Here is a 26297-nt window from a genome sequence, read left to right as displayed (position 1 = left end):
TTTGGATGAACTAGAGTATCTTAAACACTAGATCAACACTCAAAACTTAAATCTTTATGTATAATTCAACCTTAACCAATTTCTAACACACCTTCACGTTCCTGATTGAATGAAGTGTGCAATATCAGATATCTGCAGAAGAGATCAGTAGTTAGTTAATAGTTTCATTCACATAGATTGTGACATATACTATTTAAAAGATGAAATTCAATTCCACAATATTTTGATGTAAGGTCCAACTAGACTTTGGAAGTGGGAGGAGGGATATTTATATAAAATATAAGGTAAAAGAAATTCATAGTTGAATTGAATAAAGTAGTTAATTTGGTGGCAGGAGGTGTGACTTTGAGGATGGTGGGTTGTGGACAAGATAATGGTCTACCATTAGCTATAAAATAAGAGGAATATTAGCTTGGTGTTAACAACTGCTAATGATGATTGATGAAGGAATGAAACGATTGTGATGGATCTACATTATAGCTCTTAACAGTCTTTATTTTGTTTTCATTGTAGCCGGAAAATAGCTTCCAATCCAGCAATAATCACCAACCTTCAACCGAAAATGAAAAAGAACAGATAAATGAATTAATAAAGAACAAAAGTATATCCTTTCTTTCAAACCTAACTGTAACTGTTCCCTTTCATTCTGGTTGATTTGCTGGTAATAGCTTATGATTAGCAGATTTGGGGTCATGTGGGATATAGTTTGGTCCCAACATAAAGAAAAAAAGGTGTAAACATGATTGGTCCAGTTAATTACCCGAGCACATGATCTATGATCAAATATAATTAACCAACAAAAGTTAAGTCAAATTGATATTGAAATTATTGTTTTTGCTTTGTACATCAATGTCTATATCTATATCTCATATGCGCATAACTTTTGCTGCAACAAACATTTTGGAAAAAGGAAGCGGACTGAGTAAAAATTTGATCTGCTTCATTCCATGTCTGTAGACCAAAGCTGCCAACGACAGCACGCACACCCTCTTGCTTATTATATACATCACAGAACTTCTTCTTTTCATGTAAAAAGAACCATCTGATCATGATCAGAGGGTCCATATCTTTTGTTGTTGGAAAACTAACATTTTAACGAGTACCCTTTTGTTTTTTTGTTTTTTTCCTCACAATTATTCTTTGTATAATCAATATCATATACAAAAAAGATGTGTTGAAAATTTGGTAAGTGAATACTTCTCCTAATAAACATTCAAACTGGCATTATTGCAACTAATCCTTCCTACCCTTTTGCTTATAAGCAGGGATAAACATTTATTTTATAAAGAAGAGAATATGAGATCCATGTTTGAAAGCGAAGATAGGCTAGGGTGGTGTGTAATGTATTGGGAAAAAGAATGAGCAATGAGGGGAGAAGAAGAGAAGGACAAGGAAATAAGAGTTGTTTAAGTCAAAATGGAAAATTGATTGGATGGTGGGAGAGTATATTAATGCAGAGACAGAGGGGAAACACTTCAAGTGAGATAGTAACGCAGCTGTCACTTGTGATATACTACAAAGCCCACACCATCTCTTCCTTCTCTCTTTGGCCAGCAAATTAGAGTTTGCAGCTGTCAGATCTCTTTCTCTCTCCTCCACCACCACCCTTTTTCTAACGCCCTTTTCCTTTTCCCTTAAAACAATAAATCATATATATTTTTATAAAACAACTCCCTTTTTTTTAATTATTTTTTCCTTTTCGTATATTTTTGTTTTAATTAACTAACTCCTCTGTCACAAACAACCATCAAATAATAACGATACCACACCATCATAAACCATACCCACCACCCCTTTCCCTCAGCCTCTCTTCAAATTCAATGATTCTTGTGTCGTGAAGGGGCGTTGTTGAATGGTGAAGTAGGACAAATACAAGACCACACACAGAGAAAGATAGAGATAGAGATAGAGAGAGAGAGAGAGCAGAAAACCAGAAGAGAAAATGGCAGTGACAAGTCAATAAGTAGAGATCAGAAGAAACAAGACACCCTTTTGAGCTTAACTAGCTTTCATGCATAAACAAGGACACCTTTTTCTTCCCTTGACACCATGGCTTACCCACATTACCGATCACAGTTCGGAGACACAACGTTCACCAAGGTCTTCGTTGGAGGCCTAGCTTGGGAGACTCCAACCGAAGAAATGCGCAAATATTTTGAGCAGTTTGGTGAGATTCTTGAAGCTGTCATTATCACTGATAAGAACACAGGAAAATCTAAAGGCTACGGATTCGTATGTTTCTCTCTTTCTCTCTCTCTCTCTCTCTCTCTCTCTCTCTCTATCTTTCTAACTCTTTACTCTGCCTCAAACTTGATTCTCTTTCACTGCAACATGTGTGTTGTTTGATTTGATCCTCATTACACACAAAAACATGTCCCATATAACAGGTAACATTCCGTGATCCAGAATCAGCTAGAAGGGCATGTGCTGATCCAAACCCAGTGATAGATGGAAGAAGAGCAAATTGTAACATTGCTTCTCTCGGAAGACCTAGACCATCACCACCAAGAGGTTAATTATTTTATATGCATTTTCATTCTTCCAATGTTATGAACATCATCATCATTATCACAATATCACATATTACTATTATACATAGGATAATATACATACACACACGCATATACATATAAATATGACAATGTTTTTCCTTGATCAAATTTGTGGTTGTGTTGTGGGGGTGGTAATGCAGGAAGAGGTACATTCCAAGGAGGAGCACCGGGAACAGCTTCATACAGTGGTGTGCCGGCGGCAGGAGGACCGGCACTAGCACCGCCGCCGCCGCCACCACCACCACCGCTGGTGTACCCGCCATATGGGTTAGTGAGTTAGCTTTGTACATTTACTGTGGGCATTTATTATTACCCATGTCTGTCACTCACAGTCAAAGAAACTGGTCCATTGCATTAATTGAGAACTGCATATAGACGCACACATTGCTGTCTACATATGTCGCTTGACTGCTCCCCCCCCAATTACAGTAGGTCTTGGTGACAGCGTGAAAATCCTCACGTATCATATCACCATTAAAAGTACACACAAGGCCAAACTTTCAACAACCATCATGTGCATTTCCTCCCCCTACTTTGCTTCCTCTTCTTTTTTTTAACTACCACCACATTCAAAATCTCAATCAATTCAATTTCATTCCCTCCAATCTCATCACTTGATCAACTACTACATCAACTGTCAAAATAATAATAAGAAATTACATTTATTACGTCAAAAAAACATTATTGAAAGAAAGGATACACTAAAAGTGACCGGTCGGATTATTGCATATCTTGTGTTTCTGATAGGGATTACTCATTGGCAAAACATGTTTTAAAATAAAGACCAATATGACTCATTTTATGTTATAGTTTAAGCTTTTCTATGTATGTTGAAACTTGAAGGAAGAAAAAAAAACTACATTTTTCGCACTACAACCTGACATAGGGGTAAAATAGAGATGTGGGGGGGTTAGGTTTTCGTGTCTTTTAAAGAGGAGTGTTGCGATTCAGAGACAATATTGTTGAGTTATTAAAATGTCATAAATTAAAGAAGGCCTAAGAAGATAGGGTGCTTGTAGATTTTACCTATCGATGAGAAACATTACTTTGTAACTTATGTGATTGATGATGCTTCTATGGTAATAGTAGAAATGTGGATGACAACAGGTACAGATCAATGGATATTTAATCCGTGGCAATGCATGTACATTTTTTTTTATGTGTTTTATATAGTGGTCCTGCGTCAATAAATTTGTTTTATAATCTTGTACATAATAAAATCCCTCAGCTCTCGGTACTTTTGCATGTCCTGTACCATCAAGTCATTTTCTCACCAGCAATGTTATTGTTGTCTTATGGTGTATTAGTTGGTAAATTAAAAAGTACTCTTAAAAAACCATGAACGGATAAACAAAAACAGATGGGAAATTACTCTTTTGTTAACTTCTTTCATTTTCTGAGGATTGTACGAGTAGAACACACAGTATACAAACTTAAGTTTTTGGATGCAACGTAACCGCAGAAAGCCAGAACAAAGAAATGTTGAAGATGAACAGTGTTACTTTATTTATTTCTATTTACAACTTTTCTTCTTTGTTCTTTCTCTCAGGTGTTTCAAACCTCTTTTTCTTCAATAGTAAAAAAAAAAAAAAGTAACGTGTTTTTTTTTCGTAGTTAATTAGGTTTATTTGAAGGTGATAGATTAACATTAGCCGAATCTTTTCTCTTCTATGTTTCTACAGTGTAGGTAGGGTATTGAATTTTACTGTCTCTTCTTAATCGTAAAGCTGAAGATACTATACTGCAAAATAAAATAATAAGATTTTGAGCGGGTGGTTCAACTTTTTGAATCAGCTAGAAACTTCTACCAAATAATAGTTGATAATTCTTTATACGTTCTATCAGAAATTTCCTTCCTTAAACTCTACTCTGTCAGTTCCAACGAGGCAGCATAGTTTATACTTTTATGTGCATGCAAAATTTCATATCATTGGATGCCACCTTGACCATTCTTTATATATATTGCTTTATTCCTTCCTTTTTCTGCTTGATGGGGCAACTACATGTTCATAATTCCTGAGCCACAAAAAAGACTCTCATCACTGAATGAGTCATAACTAATTCAATCTCAAGGACCATGCATATCATATCATACCATACCATGCCATACATACCAAACGCAATAGCACTAACTCTCATTACACATTGATGAATTAAGGGGTCCCACATGACAAGTAATATTAATGGTTTTTTTTCCTCACTGGTTTTGCTGGGAAAACCTAACATGTTAAGTTCAGTGTCAGTCCACAACAATAGGAGTGTTCCATTTTGAGCATTGCTTCTCAAAGAAACAAATGCACCTCTGCATTAACGTATTTCCTTCCATATTTGCTGGGTGATTAAATTGCTTTCAAATCTCTTTGCAGCTACCCTACCTACACCCCTGATTATGGGTACCATCAAGTAAGCATCTTTTCTCCCTCCAATCAATTAAGAACATGTAGTTTATTTTTTAATGATGTCAGGTTGGTTGCAAATAATGGAGAACAGTTGTGTAACATTTGCTTAGTTAATGATTGTGCACATTTGTGTGAGCACAGGCCACAATGTATAACCCACAAATTCAGCAACCACAATACTACCAACAACTCTATGGACCATCCTCCTCCACCATGGGTTCCCCATATTACTATGGCTATTCTGTGCAAGCACCAAGAAGTACCTTTTCCACACCCCAACCACATCGCATACCAGCTGGACCCTCTTATCTATACTACCCTACACCAATGGAACCCTCATTTTCTGCATATCGTCCACCACCTCAGTTGCAACAACTTCCAATAAGGCAACCCCCTCCTTCCCCTACTGGTACTATTCCTTTTCTCTTCTCTAATAAACTAATTTCATTCAAACTTTTAAATAATGCATTTACTGATATAGAAAAAAAAACTGCATTGTCGATGCATGTATTCTTGATTCTAAATTTGGTTAGGCTTCTGATATTGGACACCCTTAACTTCCATTTTATATGTATGTGACTTAAATGTATGCATACACACATGGCCACAGAGGAGAGTGGAGTGAAAGAGAGAGGTGCACAGAGATTTATGAATTATGATGCACTTACTGACACACAATATATATTATGATTTGGCTGTAACATGTGGCCATAGGGGTCCACATGGGCAACCCCAGCCCCATGTGAATGAGCTGTCTCGGTTGTGCCATGAACCGTATAATGTATGGGTCAATGTGGAAGAAAGTCATGACAGAGGGAGAGGGTCATCATGTAAAGTAACAGTGAATGCATGTGGTTTCAATAGGAAAAAAAATATATTGTGGTGGTTAAATTCTTTAAAGAACCAGTCAAATGATCTTGCTTCCATGCATTGGCCCACACTGCATGTTTGACACATACTACCACTGCTGTAAGTTTTTAATATTAAACAAATCTGTGCAGTAACCGAATCAAGTTAACTTTTTTTCTTGTTCCAGATCACCTGCAAACTCTTTTCAATGTGTTTTCTGCATTCTTTAAAAAAATGGACGTGTTTTTTAATCTAATTATTCATAAAAGTTACAACATAGATGAAAAGAGCTTACAACTTGTACTTTATTACCGTATGACACTTATATTAATCTGTGTTTTATCAAACAACTACTGAACATGAACTCTGTACTATCTGAGTGTTTTATAGTTTAGATACCAGATTTCTTTTGAATTTTCTTATTCACTTCTTCCAACAAGCACAGACTAATATGTATGTATATATTATTGTATATAGAGTTGTAATCAGTAGCCTAATCCATGGAGATTATTAATTAATTATTGAATGATGAAGAGAAGGTGACAATTGTTTATTATGGTTGGTTATTGTGATCAGACTCACAGACTCAGCAACGTACCACGTCCGAGGCAGCAGGTGGAGTAGTTATAACTTCAGAAAGTTCAAATAGCCAAGGGAGGAACTGATAAATATATATAGCTGCTAAGTTTCAACTGTATAATCTTCAAATTAAATTTTATCACATTAATTCTTGATCTTTTTCCACATGATCATATCTTCATTTTTTTGGTCCACATGCTGTAGCTTTTAGGAAATAATGGTTCGAATCAGATTAGTTGTGTTCCCCACAGCCATGGCATTCAAAAGTTGGACTAATCTACTTCATGGAGATTGTCTTCATTTCTCTTTTCCTTGTTTTCAAGGAGATCTTCACTTATATCATTTTTCCTAATTACTTCTATATTTTCCTTTTAAGTTATACTTTCTTCCACTATAAGAGCTTCACATGCATGGAACATAGTAGAGAAATTCATCCGCGCCCTTAATTAAGACATTTTTAATTTTGTTTACGATCCCATGTTTATATCAGTTGGCAAGATGTTTATTTATGCATAAAATAAATTCTAAGATGATGTATATTTTTTTTAAAATAATAAAAGTTGTAATGATTTTATTTGAAATTCAATTTGTGTTGTAGGGTAAGGGTAAATTCGAGACCTTTGATGTTACGAGCAATTTTCATTCGTCTGTTTATGATTTTTATTGATTATTACAAATAAAAACAAAACAAGGGCGTCATGGGACAGCTGGAGTATAAAAAAATCAAAGAAAATCATGGATTTTTTTTTTAAGAAGACAAATATTTAATCCTTCTTTGTAAACTAGTATTATTTATTGATTTTGTTTTCGAAAATATATTGTTAGCAAATGAAATCACTTATTTTGAACAAGGTCTTCTAATTAAAATTGTATCTTCATTTCTAGATGTTGGGACATAGAGAACTAATTTTCTTGATTATAACCTCCAAAATTTTAATGGCGGAAAGAAAGTGTTCATGAATTAAAGCTACTCAGTACAAAAACAATGTAATAAAAAAATTTATATTATAAAAGAATTTACAAAATAGGATGGGCCAAACAACTACTGACATACAATATTTTTATAAAGCTGATATGATTTAAACTTGCAGATATAGGAAGGAATATTTAGATATTGCGAGATTTAAAGACCCAAAATAAGAAATTTTAAATTCTTACAGAAAATCTCAGAAAATCTTGACTAATTGGTCAAGGATAGTAAATGTTTAAAAAAATTAATTTGTATACAAAAATCGAAAAGTTCTAAATCAATAGAGCTAATAATTAGCCTTTTATTTTCATGTTTGTCTTATAATTACTTCAATTATGCTGATCAGTATCTCATAAATGTCATCTTCTAGTCATTTGTGACTTAATCCACTATTAGATGTTTTCATGCTTTCATTCTAAATCTATATGCGGAATTTATAAAAGTCAGCTATTCGTATGCTAGATAAATATAATCTTAGATTTGAGGTGTATTGTGAAATTAAATTGATAAATAATCAATTATGTGATGGTGATAAGATAACTTAAATAAAGTCCAAGTTGTATGAGTTTAATTAATTTAGAATCCTTATTTTGTGTTGAATTTGTTGTGTTGTCTCTTTAGTTTACCTAACACTAAAAAATTCAAATCCACTTGAATAATATTTTTTTTATTGATAAAGGTTAATTACTAGTTTTTTTATAGCGAAAAAAGAACACTTTTTTTTGTCATTACTTTTCTCGTCCTTTTTCAACTTTTTTATCAGGTGAATCTTATAACTCTAATTAAATAACATTTGAAATAAGTAATATGAAAAATATATATATATATATATATATATATATATATATTCCTTTCACTTTTCTTGATTAATTTAACAATACCCTTCACCTTTGTCAAAGTTTGGTAATAATCTAGTCTTTTTTTTATCTTTTCCAAATGAATATTTAAAGTAGTGAAGATAAATGTTTCCTCCTATACGTCTGTACTTAATCTAGTTATTGATTTTCTTTTAATTTAAGGAAAGTTGTGATTATATATATATATATATATATATATATATATATATATATATATAAATCATGTATATTTTATATTGATGAAAGTATATACACAACACTTTTGAAGTTACATTTATCAATATTAACTAGTTTGTTCAATTATGTTTTAATGATTGAATAATATACGAGTGAATAGTTAGACAAGATATATTTATCAATATAGAAGAGCTAACCATGTATTTCCATTCAAAATTCTAATATTAATATATATATATATATATATATATATATATATATATATATATATATATATATATATAAAATATAATAAAAGCCTAACCTATAAAATGATTATAAATCTAATAATCTAATAATTATTATATATCATAGCCTCATCAAATAATATATGTGTAATATTCACATGAAAACTCATAAAATACCTAACATAATCTTCTATTAACATTAAAAAGAATTGAAACTCAATGTCTATAAACTTTCTTTAAGACCACTTCCTCTAATGGAGACGCATCACCAAAAATTTACACAATGAATAATTTGAGTCAATAATATTTTAGTGATAAATACTTAAGTTATAAGTTATAAGTTATAAATTATACATATATTATCAAATCCCTTAGATCAATAATGTTTTCAAATATGATTTTATGCATGTGTCTTATAACATAATATCTGCATTCATAGCTTAAATTTATAAAATATCATAAACTTGATAATTATATTTCAGTAATCTAAAGATCAACTACTTGTAACCGATGCAATGAATTGTAATTTTTTTTTTATTTTTTCCGTTAAGTCTTGAATAAGTTTCAACTACTTTATAAAAGTTAATGTACATTAAAATTATGCTTAATAGGGAACTTAGTAAATTAAATTATATAATATAACAAATAAACATAGTAAAAAACTTTCGCTTGTAGTATATTTTTAATTGTCAAAGTTTACGAGAACCACAAAAGATTATTGAGGAAAAATTACTAACAATTGTTATTGACCCCTATAGATTAAAATAATATCAGATACAATTAAGTTTTACATAAATAAAATTTAATTTATGAAAGACATACTTATTATTGCAAATATGATGATAAGTACACACCTTTTTTTCCATTTTCAAATGTCTCTAATAAGTACACTACAAAAAAGTAGGGCATTACCGAAGGCCAGAAGCCCTCGGTAAAAGCCACAGGCCGTCGATAATGGGTGTTTACCGAAGGCTTATCGACGGCCAAAAATCCTTCGGTAAATCCCTTGTCGCTAACAATTACCGAGGGCTTTCGTCCTTCGGTAATTACCGAGGGCTTTCGCCCTTCGGTAATTACCGAGGGCCAAAAGCCTTCGGTAATTACCGAGGGTCAAAAGCCTTCGGTAATTACCGAGGGTCAAAAGCCTTCGGTAATGACCAAACGAGGGTATTTACCGAAGGGCAGAAGCCTTCGGTAATGACCAACAGTGGGCATTTACCGAAGGGCAAAAGCCTTCGGTAAATTGCAGAGCAGGTTTCAGAGAAATGGCATTTCCTGTGCAACCCAGACCTGTATATCAAATTTCAATTACAAGTTCGGAGCTCTAGTACCAACTTGAAAGAAGATTGTTATTCAAATTGATTAATTTTAAACAGTACAGCGGTCTCTATAAATAGAGAACTTAACCCTACAGTAATAATTACAAAGAGATCTCTATAATCTTCTAAAAACCTATAACAACTTCTAGTACCTTCCAGTAAAACATTTAATATTCTACCAATTACCAATGGCCTCCTAATATCTGCAGATGAAAGACCTAGTTTCCTTCTCAAGGCTTGCTTATTCTCTTCTTTCCTGTGCAGATCAGTTGCATTGTACTGGACTGGAAGAAATTCATCAGTGGCAGGATTCCATGCATCAGTATCAATACCATTAAGAATGCCAATGAACTTTCTGGAGTGGGAAGAGAGTGTTGAATGGAGACCATGTCCTCCCTGCATTTTTATTGGAACAACTTTTTTAAGACTGAAAAATTAGGAAGAGCACTAGTTTAAAGTTAAATAACGTTGAGAATGAATTGTATGTCTCTCTATCGTTTTCTTAATATATAGAAAAACAGAAAAATCCTCGTAAAATTAAATGCAAATAATTTCCAAACCATGCCAATTTGCAAATTGGATCAACTAACTAAGTTCCCTTCTGTTAGACAGGTAATAATAACAAATTCCAAATGATGATACAAAGACATAGGCTAGAATCCTACATTATTATTAGTAGCATAACCCTTTTTATTCTTGTTGAGAACAAAATTTACAGAAAGCTTAAGTTGTTAGGTGGAGCACACCTGCACTTGAAAGCTACTTGGGCTTGAAAAATGAACAAAATAAAATCTCCCCAAATCAAATTCTAAAGTTGATTTGAGACGCAGAAGTTGCAAAATCAAATTCTAAAGACTCAATATGTCATGGTCAAGAACCAACTCCCTTGAAAAACATTACGTGGAGACATCTATATGTTTGTGCCAACATGTGTTGTTGCCTTATTATTTATATTAATTAATTAAAGACAAAAGATATTTTGGTACAACTAGAAAATACATACTGCACTAGAACAAGAAATAAACCATACCTCTGCAGTTCTCACTTCTTGGGCATAAGTAGGTGAAACTGTTGTCACAATGTTTGAGAAAACAATCCCACCCTGATCATGAAAGGAAAATCTCTATTACCTATATTTATTGAAGATATATAATATGATCAGTAATATTTTATGACCTTACCTTGACAGAATTAACTCTATCCCGTGCTGAGTTGTCCTGCATTTTATCTGATTGGTTTAGATTCTGGCTAACAAGACCACATGAGTCTAACTCTGAAGCTGCTGCAGTCCCCTGATACTCAAAGTTGTGGCATGTAAAGCATATCCTAGCTGAATTTAATCCTTTATGTACAAATATCTCCCAGTACAGAGGAGCCTAGCAAAGAAACAGATATGCCATACTATTAGTAACTGAAAGAGCAAAAATATGCTAGAAAGAACTATACAGCTCATACAATAAATGCTGTCTGCCAATCATGGCAATGAATGATATTTGGCTTCTTGCCAGCTTGCAGAAGAAACTCAAGAGCAGCACGGCTAAAAAATGAAAATCGTCTGAAATCATCATGCTCGCCATAAAATTTTCCTCTCCAAAAGAACTTAGAAGGATGCTGGGGCTCAATAAAATAAACAGGAAGACCTGCACAGTCAAAGTGAAGTTACTGAACCAGTAAAAGACAATCAATTAAAACGAAAATATCTAATAAAATACCTACAACACTGCCAACCCAGATTTTACTTTTGTATAATTGGTGATCAAAGTATGATTCTATCTCCACGCTCAAAGCCTGAATGAATAATCACATTATTTCAAGTAAGGCAGGATACCAACTACCAAGACTATCAACACGTTCAATTATTTTCTTAATGAAATGGCATACCCGTAAGTTGCAGACACGATCATATTGCTTACAATCATATTTGGGAAGCACAATTTCAACAAGGTGTCCTTTCTTTTGCAGTGCAGGTCTACACAAATCATACATATGACTTACCAACACATGACAGTATATGACAATAGTTCACTTATAAAGCAAATTAACTACATAATATAAAATTAAATAAATAGCAAGTCAGTAGTTTACAGTGAATAAGCAATACACACCATATCAACATCAATGGTCGCTACACTATTCCAGCTAACACTATTCCAGTAACAAAAATGCTTGTTTGCACGGACTGAACAACAAATCCATACATGTTATTCTAATTCTATCAAAAACTGAATTCATTATGTTACACACCAGTTTCAATAGTGTTAACGCACATGCTAATCATAAAATCCAAACTGTTACACACCAGTTACAGTGCCACAAAAACAAAAAATGCTTCAGAATCATGAAACAAATGCTACAATATCAATTAAGAATCAAGTCTCTCAAACAACAAGTGGATCACAAAATTAAAGCATTGATACATCGATTACTATTTTAATTTCAACTGAAGAAGGGATCTTCACTCAATGAAGGAAAGACTAAAAATACGTACTGCTTGAGTATCAAAATAGAGCACGCTCGTTTTGAAGGCCAAACTGTAAGTGGCCAAAGACCTAGCCGACGCGGAGATTCCGACGATGCCGAGAACAAGGCCGCGACAGCGGCGCATCCCACGGCAGAGAGGCTGGACGAAGCCGAGCCAGCCGGAGGCGGAGAGCGCGTGGCGGGAGGAGGTGCGTGCGGCGGAGGAGGCCGAGGAAGAGCCCCATGACGGTGTCTGCGATCTCCTCGGTGCGCGAGGTGTCGACGTGGACGAGGCGAAGGCCGAGGTCAGCGGCAAGGGCGAAGTCGACGGCGCGGTCGGCAGAGTCGACGGTGCGGTCGGCGGAGCCGGACGATGAGGTGGTAGGAACGGAGGCGGCTCTGGGTGGCGCGGGAGGTAGGCGAGGGAGTGCGGGAAAGTTTTAAGGAAGACAAAATTTGGGAGAATGGGAGAGAAAAATCTCAAATTCTAATTTCATAAGTCGAACCTTACACCGACGACCACATTCTTTCGGTAAAATCACTATACCAATACCGAAGGTTAAAGACCTTCGGTAAAATCAACTTTATCGAAGGCCAAAAGGCCGTCGGAAATATACCTTCGGTAATTAATCATTTTCTTGTAGTGGTATAAATAAACCTCTTCACCTTTATTTCCAACAAATTGAATGACAACTGGATTAATAAATCTATATATAATATCTCATTCAATATTATAAAACTATTAAATAAAACGATATAAAGTTTGATAATACACAATTTAGGAAACATATAAGATATTAATACAATTATCCATTTAAATATACTGGAGTTGATAAAAGAAGGAAACTCCTATACAAAAAACTATATAAAGCTATTCATTATGGTACTCGTCATCATCTGTCCCTAAAAGCATATTAACAACTCATCATCTGCACACACTAAGAGGTAATAATCAAAAAAAAAAAACAAAACACAAAAAAAATAAATATACGATGAGGATTGTGCATGAATATATTCAAAATATAGTCAGATTTAATCACAAAAACATCTATTAATAAACACATAAATATTAGGATGTATGAAATTATTATCTATTTGTACGTTTATTCGATAATCGAATTTTTCAGTTCATTTTTGTAACATCCCAAAAATACAGTATAAAAACTATATAAGGGAATAATAACATATTAATAATATTCCAGATCAGTCTTACAAAAGATGAGAGGTACGCTTTTGGCCGAACGACCTTACAAGATAACGGGAAAATTAAAACTGTAAAAATATGCAATCTAGACCGAACAGTTTACAGAAGACGTACCGAACGGTCATACAAAAGAAGAAAACAACAGATGACCAAACAGTTATCAGACAAAGAAACTAACTACTAACCGAACGACTCTACTGTTCGGTCTTAACTTCTACCTCGACCAAACTTTCTTCTTCCAGCGCCTCTTCCAGCAATGCTTCTCCTTCTGCTCACATCCACACGGATGATCATTGCAACAGAAGGACAACCACCAAACGTACAAAACAAGACAGGAAATAGGGTAAGCTTATGTAATTTAATTCAATTATCAACATATATCTCACTCAATCAATTTAAACAAGATAACTCATTAACTCTTTCATGCAAAGCCTAATACTAGACTCTGATTGTCCGAACTGTATGAATTCTGTGTAGCTACGATGTTCGTGCACCCGGGTGATGTAGTAATTGGGATACCCTTAACAGCTGACACCCGAGGTTAGTCCATTCCGCCCAAATTAACCATAAGGATGAGGACCTCTTGCCATTCTCACACATGACTTACCCTTCTCTACGTGAGAAACGAGTAATCACGGAATATCAGGATGAATCGTCAGCTTAGCGTGCCCGCATTCATACTTTGCCATTCCAATATCAAATCATGAGATATTCCTCTCCAGAATACTCTTCCATAACCAAAGTCATTTCATCCATATCGTATTCTATCATCTTTCATTATTAAAACCTCAACTGAACCAATTTGAATAATGATCCCGTAGGATACCAAATACCGCACGTTAGTTTTTAATCCAAAACAAGACCGAACACTTGGAGTAGACCGAGATGTCTCCAACTCAAACATAATCAAATTGAGAGAGTTACTCACTAGTTGTGAAAAAGGACCGAATATAATAATACTTCTCAGAGACTAATATAATCGAATGTTGTTTACCAAGTGAGCCAATTTAATGAACTGACTCTTGAGAGTTCAAACCGAACACCTTAAAGCCTAGGCCGAGTACTAGGACTCTAGGCCGAAACCAATTGAGACAGGTACCGTAGGACATCAAATAATAGTACTTGACGAAATCATATGAAGAAACCGATCACCAATAAATACTTAGCTTCTTAATGAGCTAAACCTCAAGGAAACCGAATGTGAATCGAAGACCGAGCACTGTAGAGAGCGAACTCTATTGATTACGGAAACAAGAACGAGCGCCTGATGTAAGACCGAGCACTTACTTAGTAAGAGCGCTTGGTGTAAGACCGAGCACTACTAAACTTATAGAAGAAAGACTTGATAAATATAATAAGATACCATTTAAATAGTGTTCAAGAACGAACGAAATATACAAATACATATAGATATACTTGAGTTTATAACCAAATACCAAGGAACAAATACCCTTGGCCGAACGCTCATGCACTACAAAAAAGAAGGGCATTATCGAAGGTCAGGAGCCCTCGGAAACAGCCCGAAACTGTCGGTAAAAAGGTAATTACAGACGGCTTATCGACGGTCAAAGAGCCCTCGGTAAATCCCTTGTCGCTAACATTTACCGAGGGCTTCCGCCCTTCGGTAATTACCGAGGGCCAAAAGCCTTCGGTAATAACCGAAGAGCGTTCTGAACCTTGTCCTGTCATGCACCACTGGACTTTCATCAAACAATTTAGTTGTAGGATTTTCCAACAAATTAAATCAAGCAATTAATAGGCTTGCAACAAAAGGTGACACTCAAAATGAACTTAGGAGAGACTCTAAAGTGGATTTAAAAAGCAATAAACAATTATAAGTTACATATATAGCTAATTTGAACTCAATTTTAAAATAGGCAAAAGTGTTTGATGAAATGCTTAAGAGAGCTACTGCAAAATGTGCATCACCAAATTTACCTAGGATGCAATTCTCTAGGATATAAGTACCTTAACATGTGTCACAATAAATATAAAAAAATCTATATACGAAAAAAGAATGGGAAAAGCGTAGAAATGTAAATATTATATAGGATAAGTTAATGCCTTTAAAGGTATACCTGACACATTAGGATAAAATTTCTTTGTAAATATTTTTGATAAATTGTATAGGTATTGATGGACAAATTTATGAACACCAAATTATGATGTCACAAACTTGTTTTCAATCGGCAAGTATGACCGAATCGTTCAAGTAATAAACTTGGTTAGACCAAGTATCGTTCTTCCCAAAGGACTCACGGCCTAGTTTAGTTATGTGGTTTCTTGATTAACTAAGACTTACAAACGAAATATTTGGAGTTTAATATGCAAGACAGAAAATAAACATGTATGCATGAATTTTGATCAATGGCAAAAAGCAAAAGATAAACACTTTCAATGAAATATAGATATGAATATGTTGTTGGGGGTCAATTTCATCTTATCCACTCTCATATATTTTTAGGAATTCAACAGTCAAATCATCATTGTTAATGCCACTCTCTAATGTACCTTTCCAGAAGGCTTCTCCCTAATCACGAGTTCATACAATTCCTAGCATTCCTAATGATCATTTCATAAGTGCAGGAGCTTAACGACAACCAATATCATATTGGGAGAAATTCCCCGGATCTAGACTTCCCCGTACGTGCCCGTATCGACAAAACCAATAATCATGCATCGAATGAGTTAAACAATGCAAGCATTAAGCAAAGAGGAAAAACCCTAACTAATGATGAAAAGAAAGCATAAGTCTTAATTAAAAGATGTAAAAACAGATTCCATATATGAGAGTTTCACAAGATTACATTGATTCCCCAACAAACATACAGAGTTTAGTTCACCATATTCATGGTGAACCTAAAAAGGTGAAGAGGAAGCCTCAGCATCCAAGATCCTCCTTCAAAGGGGTGGAAGAGAGAGTGTTTGCTTCGTTTCTGCCAAAGATGCCTAACCCTAGGAAACCCTAAAGTTTATATATCATTCGTAAATTACAAAAAGTCAAGTCCAAGCCCATTAAAGTGCCGCTCAGCGGTAAAATACCGCTCAGCGGTGAGTGCGTGACTTGTTTGCTCCCCTCAGCGGCCATTTTGCCCCTCAGCGGACCTCCCGCAAGCTCCTGAGTGCCGCTCAGCGGTAAACTGCCGCTGAGCGGTGACTTCGGCTTCTCCTTTTGCACTTTTTATTGTCTTTTCTGATTTCATCTCTCTCCTTCTTCACTTCTTTCACCAAATTCACCTTAAAACCTGCACAAAAACACTGAAATCAAGCATAAACCTGTCCAACTCTCTTATTTCTAAAAATATGAAGAAAAGCATGATTTCAAGCTAGTTTCTAAGTGTAAAGGTTGCTTTTAGTGTCAATTTTAAGCATGAAAATAACAGTTTTTCAACTGTTATCACAACCCCAAACTTAGAACTTTGCTTGTCCTCAAGCAAACAAGATGTAACTCCATCTTCAACCAATTCATATGATAGTTCACCTCATTCAAAAAATCTTCTTTCAAGATAAGTAAAAACTTCAATTAAACTTATGACCAATATTTCAATCAAGATGTGCACATGCTTTAGTGTTCACAAAGTCATTTCAATTCCAACAAATGCTATTCTTCATGAATGATCAATCAATTAAGCATGGATGTTCATGTGTTAATGGAATATCTCCTCACTAGGTAAAGTGTTTCACTCACACACAAGTGTATAAGAGGTAATCACTCATTCACTCTACTATTACAATGTCACATGAATTAACTTTGCCTTTCATTTTACCACAATCAAAAACATTCACAAGCATGCATCATCACAAGGACTTTTTAATGGCTTATAATGTGGCTGGGCTAACAAGAAAATTGGTTTTTCTGGATCACAAAATCCTTGAGTTAATAGAATCATAACAACACAATCATCTTATTCATTCCCAACTTTCTTTTTGCCTTTGCATTGAGCTTTACTTCTTTTTCTTTTCTTTTCTTTTTCTTTGCATATTCTTACTTTTTAGCTCTTAGCTCAATGCTTTTCATGTTTTCCCAACAACCCCAAACTTGAACATTTAACAATACCACACAAGATCTTCTACTTAACTCAAGGTAAAGATTTTCAATCAAGGGTTTTTAGTGTATATTCAAGGCTAAGGGTTCAAAGGATAGAACACAAAGTGTTCTTTTTTAGTGGGCTAATTTTTATAAATTTGGCCAATAAAAAGGTTTTCAACAAATGACCTTGATCATGTGATGCAAAACAAGCAATTGATTCAATCATAGAAAACCTGGGCAAAACCATTCATGCTTTCAAAGTAATAGCATTCAACAATAACAACTCTGGAGCTCAAAATCTCACATATAAGCTCATTCACATTTGACATACACATCCTGCTTAATTTCACAATCACAATCATGATATCATGCATTTGTTCACAAAGCTTGTGAATCACCTGTATAAGCATTTTAATGTGCACATCATCTCAACATCAATTAATCATAAGCATCATTCAGTATTACTTATCACACAATCACAGTTAATAGCAAACCATCATCAAACCAGGTGTTCAATAGAGTACATCAAACCCTAATCTAAAAACAGAAACAAATAAGTTCAGAAAACTTAAACCACAAAAGCATAATCATATGATAGCATTTATCAGTAAATGCTATCTTAGCTCCTCATCAGTCTGAGCTGTCCTCTGTATCTTCTTCTTCTTCCTCATCTTCAGCATCTTCAAATGCATCATCATCATCAGCTTCATCTTCTTCCATCTCTCTAGCCGAAGCTTCAGCTGCTCCAGCTCCTCCTCCATGCACTGGCTCCTCTGGCCAAGCTACCACATTATGGAATTCATCCATAGTCCACCTGTGGGCTGGAGGTGTATCATACATCCCCACAATCATCTCAGCAAGTGGCCACTTGCCCTCTGTGAATGGACTGCAACTGAGCACCTATAAGAGACATATACATGTCCCTCATCTGGAATGGTTCTGCTTCATGTGTATCAGCAGATGTTTGGCTCTGTGCTGGTCCTCTCTCTCTACGAGCCCGGCGTGGTGGAACTGGCTGAGCTACCTCCTCACCTCCACAGTACTGTCTATAATAGGCCTCATCAATAGCTTTTCTTGGCCTCTCAAATGGTGGAACTGATATATCCACCCCAGCTAGCTTGCAAAGGTGAGTAATCAAAGAAGGATGTCCTAATGGTGCTTTGTTGTTTGAGGTGTTGGCGCACATACTTATTTCATCAGCTATCACCTGCCCAATACTGACATTTAAGCTTCTGATAGCACAGTAGATGAATAGTGCCCTATTGAGAGTAATATCTGACACATGTGAACATGGCTGAATGTTGGCATGAGAAAACGCCATCCAATACTTTGCAAGAGGAGTCAAATCCGTCCTCCTAATGTTAACCACTGAGCCAGATCTATTCCTTTGGAAGTGTCCTCCAGGTATACACAATACTCTCTCCACATCCTCATAATCAGCACCTTCCTCCATGCAAAGAGCAAACTGGCACTGCTCACCAGCCCACTTAGTATCCAGGAAGTTATTGATAGAATCAGGATCATACCTGATAGCATGGCCTCTGACATAGCCCAAATAATTCTCAGCTGGATAATCACCAATCTTCTTTGCATTGGTGTAAAATTCCTTTACCACAGCTATGTTGGCAGGTGCAGGATAAGTGGCTAGCTTTCCCCAATCATTCCCTAACACTTGCTCTCCAAACTGAGGAGCAAAGTTAGGTATCATTCCAACCTTTCTCTCCATCAGAAGTCTCCTGTCCTGAACCACCCTAAAGTGCTTCTCATGTTTTCTAGAGAGGAACCTGCTAGATTGGGGTTGCTCTGGTTCCTTTTCCTTTCTCTTGGTTGCCATGGTTTTCAATCTTTTTCCTGATGAGGATGTCATTCCTACATTCAAAACACAAACAAAACCACAGAACATGATGTTAATCATTAGTAAAACAAAGAACACAACTCCTTTCGAAGCTAAACCACCGCTGAGGGCCAGAATTCCCCCTCAGCGCCACCAGTACCACATTCCAGATCACACAAAACCAGAAAAATCAAATCTGGCAGAGTGCCGCTCAGCGGCAGTTTACCCCTCAGCGGTAACTCTGCAGATTTTTGAAAAACCTATTTTAAAGCTTTCCTAACTCCACCCAAATGCAATTTTCAGTTTTCCAGTTCATAATCATGCAGTTTAATCGGTTCAAACATCAAATATATCATCAAATCATGCCAAGAAATCAAAACCCCTAAATCTTCATGCTTTGACCATCATATTCAAAATCAAAACCCTAGAATGAACAAAATGCATTTTACTTACTTGGGTGGAGATACTAGATGCAATGAGAATGCTTCCAAGCTAGAATGTCTCTTCCAACCCCAAACTTTGATGGCACACTAGTGAAAAAGTGAGTGGAAGAGAAATTTTCTTAAGAGGGAAGAGTGAAAAGATGTGGAAAACCTTGGAGAAGGTATGTGGGAGTGTTTGTGCAGAGAAAAATCTGAAAGTGTGAAAGAATACGCAACTTAGGGTTTAAAAATACCCTAATGGGCTCGGGTCCCGCTAAGGGGAACTAAAACCCAATCTGCGAGAGTACCGCTCAGCGGTAAAGTACCGCTCAGCGGCACTTTCGTGATGTGTTCTTCTCCTTCTTTTCTTAACCTACGTGCCTCCTAGACATGCCCCTCACTGGCTCCCTGCAATTCAATGTTCAAAAATGCTTATGCAAACCCTAACTACAATAAACAAACAAAAATATTCAATCAACTGGGTTGCCTCCCAGGTAGCGCTTGTTTAACGTCACGAGCCTGACCCAAAATCCACCAACACCCTTCAGTAGGTGCAAAATTTTCTTACCAACACCCATCAGTAGGTGTTACAAACATAGTATCCTTCAGTAGACTTAACCACCTAGCATCCTTCAGTAGATGCTATCTCCAACAAAATAATTACAGAAGTAATGTTCACAAATTAAAAATTACAAAAACCAAATCAAAAGTCTTTAAATCAACTGGGTTGCCTCCCAGCAAGCGCTCTTTTAACGTCATTAGCTTGACCCAATAAAGCTCAAGTTCCTTCTTCTTTTTCTTCTTTGTACTGAACTTCTTCAGAAATTTGATCAAACCTGGAACCTGTTGCAGTGTCTCAATCATAGGAACTTTAATCTCCAATTTCTTGAAGATTTCCATAAAGCACTTAAATTTCTTTTCCTTCCTATGATTCTTCTTTAGATGAGGATGTGATTTTTCATATGATTTCTTCTTCTTTCCTCTCATCTTCTTTTTCTTCCTTTTTCTCTCCCTAAATTTTCTCTTTTTCTTTTCTTTTATTTTTTTCTTCCCTTTTCTTTTTCTCCTCAACTTCTTTATTTTCACACAAATTTTCTTTCTCTCTTCTCTCTCAACCACTTCTTTTTCTTTTTCTTCATCTTTATCTTTCTCACTCAACTCTTCTTTCTCTTTTCTCTCTACCCTTTCCTCATCTCCCTCTAATTTTTCCTCATCAAGAATCTTGTCACTTTCAGTGATAATGACTTGCCCTTCCTCCTTAAGGTTAACTTCAGTATTAACATCATCATTCAATCTCTGATTGATGTAACGAAGTTGCATCTCCATTCTTTTACATGATTCTTCAATGCTTTTCTGAGTAGAGTCGGAATTTTTCAAAAATCGTTGAAGGGTGTCCTCCAACCTATCCAAACTTCCTCATAGAAAGGGTTGTTGCTGCCATTGTTGTTGTGGTTGGTTCTCAAATTGTCCAGCAGCTTGCCAAAATTGGCTTTGATCCATGCTTGAGTGAGGTTCCCATCAGTGGTTGAGATTACTTTGGTAGAATTGAGTGCCCATATAGTTAAATTCTTGACCAAATTGCATTCTGCAGACATTAGGCACAAAACCCTAAAAACAATTGTTAGCACAAAAAGATAGAGAAAAAAAAATCAAAGGATATAATTGAAAAGATAAGAAGATAGAAAATAAAAACAGAAAAATAAAAACAGAAAAATAAAATAAAATAAAATAAAATACAAACAGAAAATAAAATAAAATAAAATAAAATCTAATCTAATCAAATAAAATAAAATCAAATAAAAACCAAAAAATAAAAAACAGAAAATAAAAACAGAAAACAGAAAAACAGAAAACAAAAAAAATTAAATAAAATCAAATAAAATACAAACTGAAAAATATAAACAGAAAAATAAAATAAAATAAAAAAAATTCGAAATTTAAATTAAAAATAAAAAAATAAGTCAAAGATAATCAATAATCACACAAATTAACCAGTTAAACCAGAGTCTCCGGCAGCGGCGCCAAAAACTTGATGGACAAATTTATGAACACCAAATTATGATGTCACAAACTTGTTTTCAATCGACAAGTATGACCGAATCGTTCAAGTAATAAACTTGGTTAGACCAAGTATCGTTCTTCCCAAAGGACTCACGGCCTAGTTTAGTTATGTGGTTTCTTGATTAACTAAGACTTACAAACGAAATATTTGGAGTTTAATATGCAAGACAGAAAATAAACATGTATGCATGAATTTTGATCAATGGCAAAAAGCAAAAGATAAACACTTTCAATGAAATATAGATATGAATATGTTGTTGGGGGTCAATTTCATCTTATCCACTCTCATATATTTTTAGGAATTCAACAGTCAAATCATCATTGTTAATGCCACTCTCTAATGTACCTTTCCAGAAGGCTTCTCCCTAATCACGAGTTCATACAATTCCTAGCATTCCTAATGATCAGTTCTTAAGTGCAGGAGCTTAACGACAACCAATATCATATTGGGAGAAATTCCCCGGATCTAGACTTCCCCGTACGTGCCCGTATCGACAAAACCAATAATCATGCATCGAATGAGTTAAACAATGCAAGCATTAAGCAAAGAGGAAAAACCCTAACTAATGATGAAAAGAAATCATAAGTCTTAATTAAAAGATGTAAAAACAGATTCCATATATGAGAGTTTCACAAGATTACATTGATTCCCCAACAAACATACAGAGTTTAGTTCACCATATTCATGGTGAACCTAGATGAATTACAATGAAAGAATGAAAGAATAAACCCTAAAAAGGTGAAGAGGAAGCCTCAGCATCCAAGATCCTCCTTCAAAGGGGTGGAAGAGAGAGTGTTTGCTTCGTTTCTGCCAAAGATGCCTAACCCTAGGAAACCCTAAAGTTTATATATCATTCGTAAATTACAAAAAGTCAAGTCCAAGCCCATTAAAGTGCCGCTCAGCGGTAAAATACCGCTCAGCGGTGAGTGCGTGACTTGTTTGCTCCCCTCAGCGGCCATTTTGCCCCTCAGCGGACCTCCCGCAAGCTCCTGAGTGCCGCTCAGCGGTAAACTGCCGCTGAGCGGTGACTTCGGCTTCTCCTTTTGCACTTTTTATTGTCTTTTCTGATTTCATCTCTCTCCTTCTTCACTTCTTTCACCAAATTCACCTTAAAACCTGCACAAAAACACTGAAATCAAGCATAAACCTGTCCAGCTCTCTTATTTCTAAAAATATGAAGAAAAGCATGATTTCAAGCTAGTTTCTAAGTGTAAAGGTTGCTTTTAGTGTCAATTTTAAGCATGAAAATAACAGTTTTTCAACTGTTATCAGGTATTCGCACAACAAATTCAGTAATAAATTAGTGCATCCCTCTTCAAAAACTTGACAAATAAAACAGTACACAACCTTGTATAAGGTAAGAATCTTTTGGATTGGAAAATAATGTGCAGGAACCCCATGCGCTTAATATCTCAGTTAAAGAAAATGGAGCCCCAATGACAAAATCTTAAATATTACTAGTATAAAAAAAGTCTCAACACCAACATATAATATTCATGTATCTCACCTCATGAAATTGCAGCAAATGGAGCCCTAGTGCACGTTCATCTTCACTATCCAACACTGTTTCTCCATTCTGTTAAAAGTTGATAATTGTGAGAAATGTGCACAAGTCATTATTCAGCTAACGGATGACTAAAAACACATGATCACTAAGTCATCACATTTATAATATATTAATGCTTAATTGAATGCATCACAAAAATTAAATAAATCAAATATTATTTCTTTAAGAATAAAACTAAAATAAACTATAGTGAGTTGTGTTCCTGGGAAGGAAAGGTAATTAAACTTATTATTTTTACTTCTTCTATGTCTCTACCAGATTTCCTAACGATAGAACAAATCCTAGCATGTGCACACTTAATTAAATATACAGCATTATTCCCTTGTTTCATAATAAGCTTACGAAGGTGAGACATAAATAACTTCAGATCAGTTAATTAAGTTGGGATTGAAGAGTTCAACAAATGGCAACATAAGTTTAATATGCATATCTTTATATGTTTTGCAACAATTGTTACTTAGAAAAAACACACATTTATAGGCTTGAAGGAGTAGTTTAAACTCAAAAAATTATCTGACTCTTGAAGTGATGGTTTCACTTCAGAGAATAGTGATATTTTTCATCCATGGTTATCTACCAAAGACTTCTCCAGGAAAATATGAACAACCTGTATATATTAACATAAGAATATGCTCACAAAAAACTAACTACAACTTAGCATAAATGAAGAGAATGTTGATTTTGCTTAAAAGTAGGGGGGCGTTATTGAGTTTAACGAGCTTACTTAACAACTCCATAGCCAATTGCGTTAGATGTTTTCTCAATCTCCTCCTCATACCAATCTTTAGCTGTAACTAAAGGAACATAGTATCTGGAAAATTAACTGTCTAGTCCCAAGAATTTCACTTAATGAAATTTAAAATATGCACCAGCATTATGAATCTTAATAAAGCATAAAATTCACTCATGGTTGCTTTCATGCAGATAAGGAATAGGTAAAAAGAGCTTAGGTGGTTACCACGTTCAAGAATGGAAGTTCTACATCGTCTTTTAGATTCATCAAGTAAATCAACCAACCGAACAACCTCACTACTACAACTTCGAAATCGTTTCCCATCTTTTACTTGAACAAGACTAAAACCTACACCAACTTGCACGCCTGTAGGCCTAAAAGGAAAAGTAAAGGAGAAGTTTGACATTTTAACTCACTGGAATACTGGCAACAGTAGGTCAATAAACATATCTTAGTCCAAGATTTATCCTTTAAAAGTCAAATGAATAATATGAAATAAAAACATTCTGGACATTAATATCAGAAAACATAGACAAGTTAATACCCAAGGTGCAAGTACAAATTGCTACTGCCATAAACAAGTAGAAAAAGGTTGCTGGCAATAATTAGTAATCATAAGATACCATGAAAACTATCATTCGAAATATACCTTAAATAGCATATCAAAGTGTTGATGTTGCCCAATATCTGCAACATATACAATCCACTCAAGTTTTTCTTCATTTATCCTACCATTTCACTATAAATATCCTCGAACACAAGCTGACCTCCTCATAAAGTGCCCTCAAATCTCAACCCCGAATTTCACATAACTAGAGAGGTTAGTTTCCTACCAATTTTTTTAGTCCTAAATTACAATCAGTTTCAGCATCTAAAAGATAGACAATCCACGATAGTTGGATCATGATAAAGAATATAGCTTAGCTGAGAAAAACGAGATGATCAAAATCAAATTTAGATATTCTAAATGAACTGAAGCTACCTATGAACAATGAAAAAATCTATTATTTTTCAACATCAGAACACATTTAATTCACCTATACAGTGTGGGTAAAAAAAATTACACGCCAGAAAGGGAATTATCAGTCGATCCTTCAATTTACACAGAGCATAACCAAGCACGCAGAAATGCCCAATTATGAATGTTAATATAGTTTAACTTTGCATTGCTTTCTCATGAAAGTTAGAGGATCCATCACCTAAAAAGGAAAGTAAGAAAACACTCATGTCAGCCAATCCCCTGTCATTAATTACAGGGTCTGAAAATTGTGCTCCAAAGGAAATTTAAAAAATTATGACACTTGCAAATTCCAAAGCACACAAATCCTGACCTTTGGCAATTGAGCACTACGCATCAACAAAGACCACTTCACTACAACGTCCTCGACACGCCAACCCCCAACAATCCCCATCCTTGTCGCAACACTCACAAGGACCAAAAGATGAACCCTAGGCGCAAACCAACCACCAATGAACCGTCGTCAGCGTCCGCAACAGCAACCGCTTCAAACTGCCTTAGGGCGACAACCTCACGCTTCCAACCAACGAACCGCTTCGAACAGAGAGTAGAATGGAAGAGCGCCACCCAGCAACGAACCTTCGTCAGCGTCCACACCACCAAACTCGCACAGTCAAACTGTAGCGTCAAACTGGCTCACTGCCACCAAAGTCACGACCCTAAGTGACTGAGTTCGACGAACCAGAGGGAGGGAGTTCTTTTGGGAAATTTGAGGAACGAATAATCAAATTTTAAACTTAAAGCATCACAGACATTACCGAAGGGTAGAAGCCCTCGGTATTTAATTTCACCGATACATTACCGAAGGTCTACAGGCCGTCGATAATGAGCCTTCGGTAATACGCGCTTTTTTGTAGTGATGTACAAATATTACAAAATGAAGACATTCGTCCTCAACTAGAATTCTTTCCAAATGAAATAATCCCGTTTCAACCGAGTCCACAAGAAAACCGAACGGTCAATGACCTTCAGTGACGAACATCAATTTTCACATAGAAATACAGACTTAGAATTCATACTCTTATTAATACATTCCTC

The 26297-nt window shown here is 35.3% G+C and overlaps 2 protein-coding genes and 1 long non-coding RNA gene across 4 annotated transcripts; 1 reads left to right on the top strand and 2 right to left on the bottom strand.

The window, feature by feature from the left end:
- Positions 1-1376: 1376 nt before the first annotated feature.
- Positions 1377-6740, top strand: LOC124821139 (uncharacterized). The gene is made up of 6 exons (XM_047292983.2): positions 1377-2232; positions 2388-2511; positions 2693-2819; positions 4919-4955; positions 5093-5360; positions 6377-6740. Exons 1-6 carry the CDS (start codon positions 2050-2052, stop codon positions 6463-6465), a joined length of 828 nt encoding a protein of 275 aa, XP_047148939.2. The 5' UTR covers positions 1377-2049; the 3' UTR covers positions 6466-6740.
- Positions 6741-9867: 3127 nt separating this feature from the next.
- LOC148205175 (putative starch synthase 4, chloroplastic/amyloplastic) lies at positions 9868-12026 on the bottom strand. The gene is made up of 7 exons (XM_088103505.1): positions 11811-12026; positions 11642-11717; positions 11385-11569; positions 11111-11305; positions 10960-11031; positions 10035-10325; positions 9868-9900 (listed from the first exon to the last, which is right to left on the bottom strand). Exons 1-7 carry the CDS (start codon positions 11913-11915, stop codon positions 9868-9870), a joined length of 957 nt encoding a protein of 318 aa, XP_087959631.1. The 5' UTR covers positions 11916-12026.
- Positions 12027-13558: 1532 nt separating this feature from the next.
- Positions 13559-25993, bottom strand: LOC148205174 (uncharacterized). Of its 2 annotated transcripts, XR_015785052.1 has the most exons (6): positions 25573-25993; positions 25306-25440; positions 24467-24615; positions 24233-24302; positions 23449-23517; positions 13559-13861 (listed from the first exon to the last, which is right to left on the bottom strand). It is a non-coding gene; the product is annotated as an uncharacterized LOC148205174 (long non-coding RNA). The 2 variants fall into 2 exon arrangements; XR_015785051.1 differs by having other exon boundaries at positions 24467-25440.
- Between the last annotated feature and the right edge of the window lie 304 nt (positions 25994-26297).

The sequence above is a fragment of the Vigna umbellata genome, chromosome 1, assembly GCF_029865625.1.
Source record: "Vigna umbellata cultivar VRB3 chromosome 1, Vumbellata_1.0, whole genome shotgun sequence".
Taxonomy (NCBI): Eukaryota; Viridiplantae; Streptophyta; class Magnoliopsida; order Fabales; family Fabaceae; genus Vigna; species Vigna umbellata.
Note: the sequence above shows the minus strand (reverse complement) of the source record. Positions and strands in the feature narration are given on the sequence as shown.

What these genes read in the sequence shown, in the direction of transcription:
- LOC124821139 (XM_047292983.2), top strand. Translation starts at nt 2,050, where the DNA reads ATGGCTTACCCACATTACCGATCACAGTTCGGAGACACAACGTTCACC. An exon ending in TAGACCATCACCACCAAGAG is followed by an intron (nt 2,512 to 2,692) that starts GTTAATTATTTT and finishes GTGGTAATGCAG; the next exon opens with GAAGAGGTACATTCCAAGGA. An exon ending in CTGATTATGGGTACCATCAA is followed by an intron (nt 4,956 to 5,092) that starts GTAAGCATCTTT and finishes GTGTGAGCACAG; the next exon opens with GCCACAATGTATAACCCACA.
- LOC148205175 (XM_088103505.1), bottom strand. Translation starts at nt 11,915, where the DNA reads ATGTATGATTTGTGTAGACCTGCACTGCAAAAGAAAGGACACCTTGTT. An exon ending in CTGGGTTGGCAGTGTTGTAG is followed by an intron (nt 11,570 to 11,641) that starts GTATTTTATTAG and finishes TTGACTGTGCAG; the next exon opens with GTCTTCCTGTTTATTTTATT. An exon ending in ATTGGCAGACAGCATTTATT is followed by an intron (nt 11,306 to 11,384) that starts GTATGAGCTGTA and finishes TTTCTTTGCTAG; the next exon opens with GCTCCTCTGTACTGGGAGAT.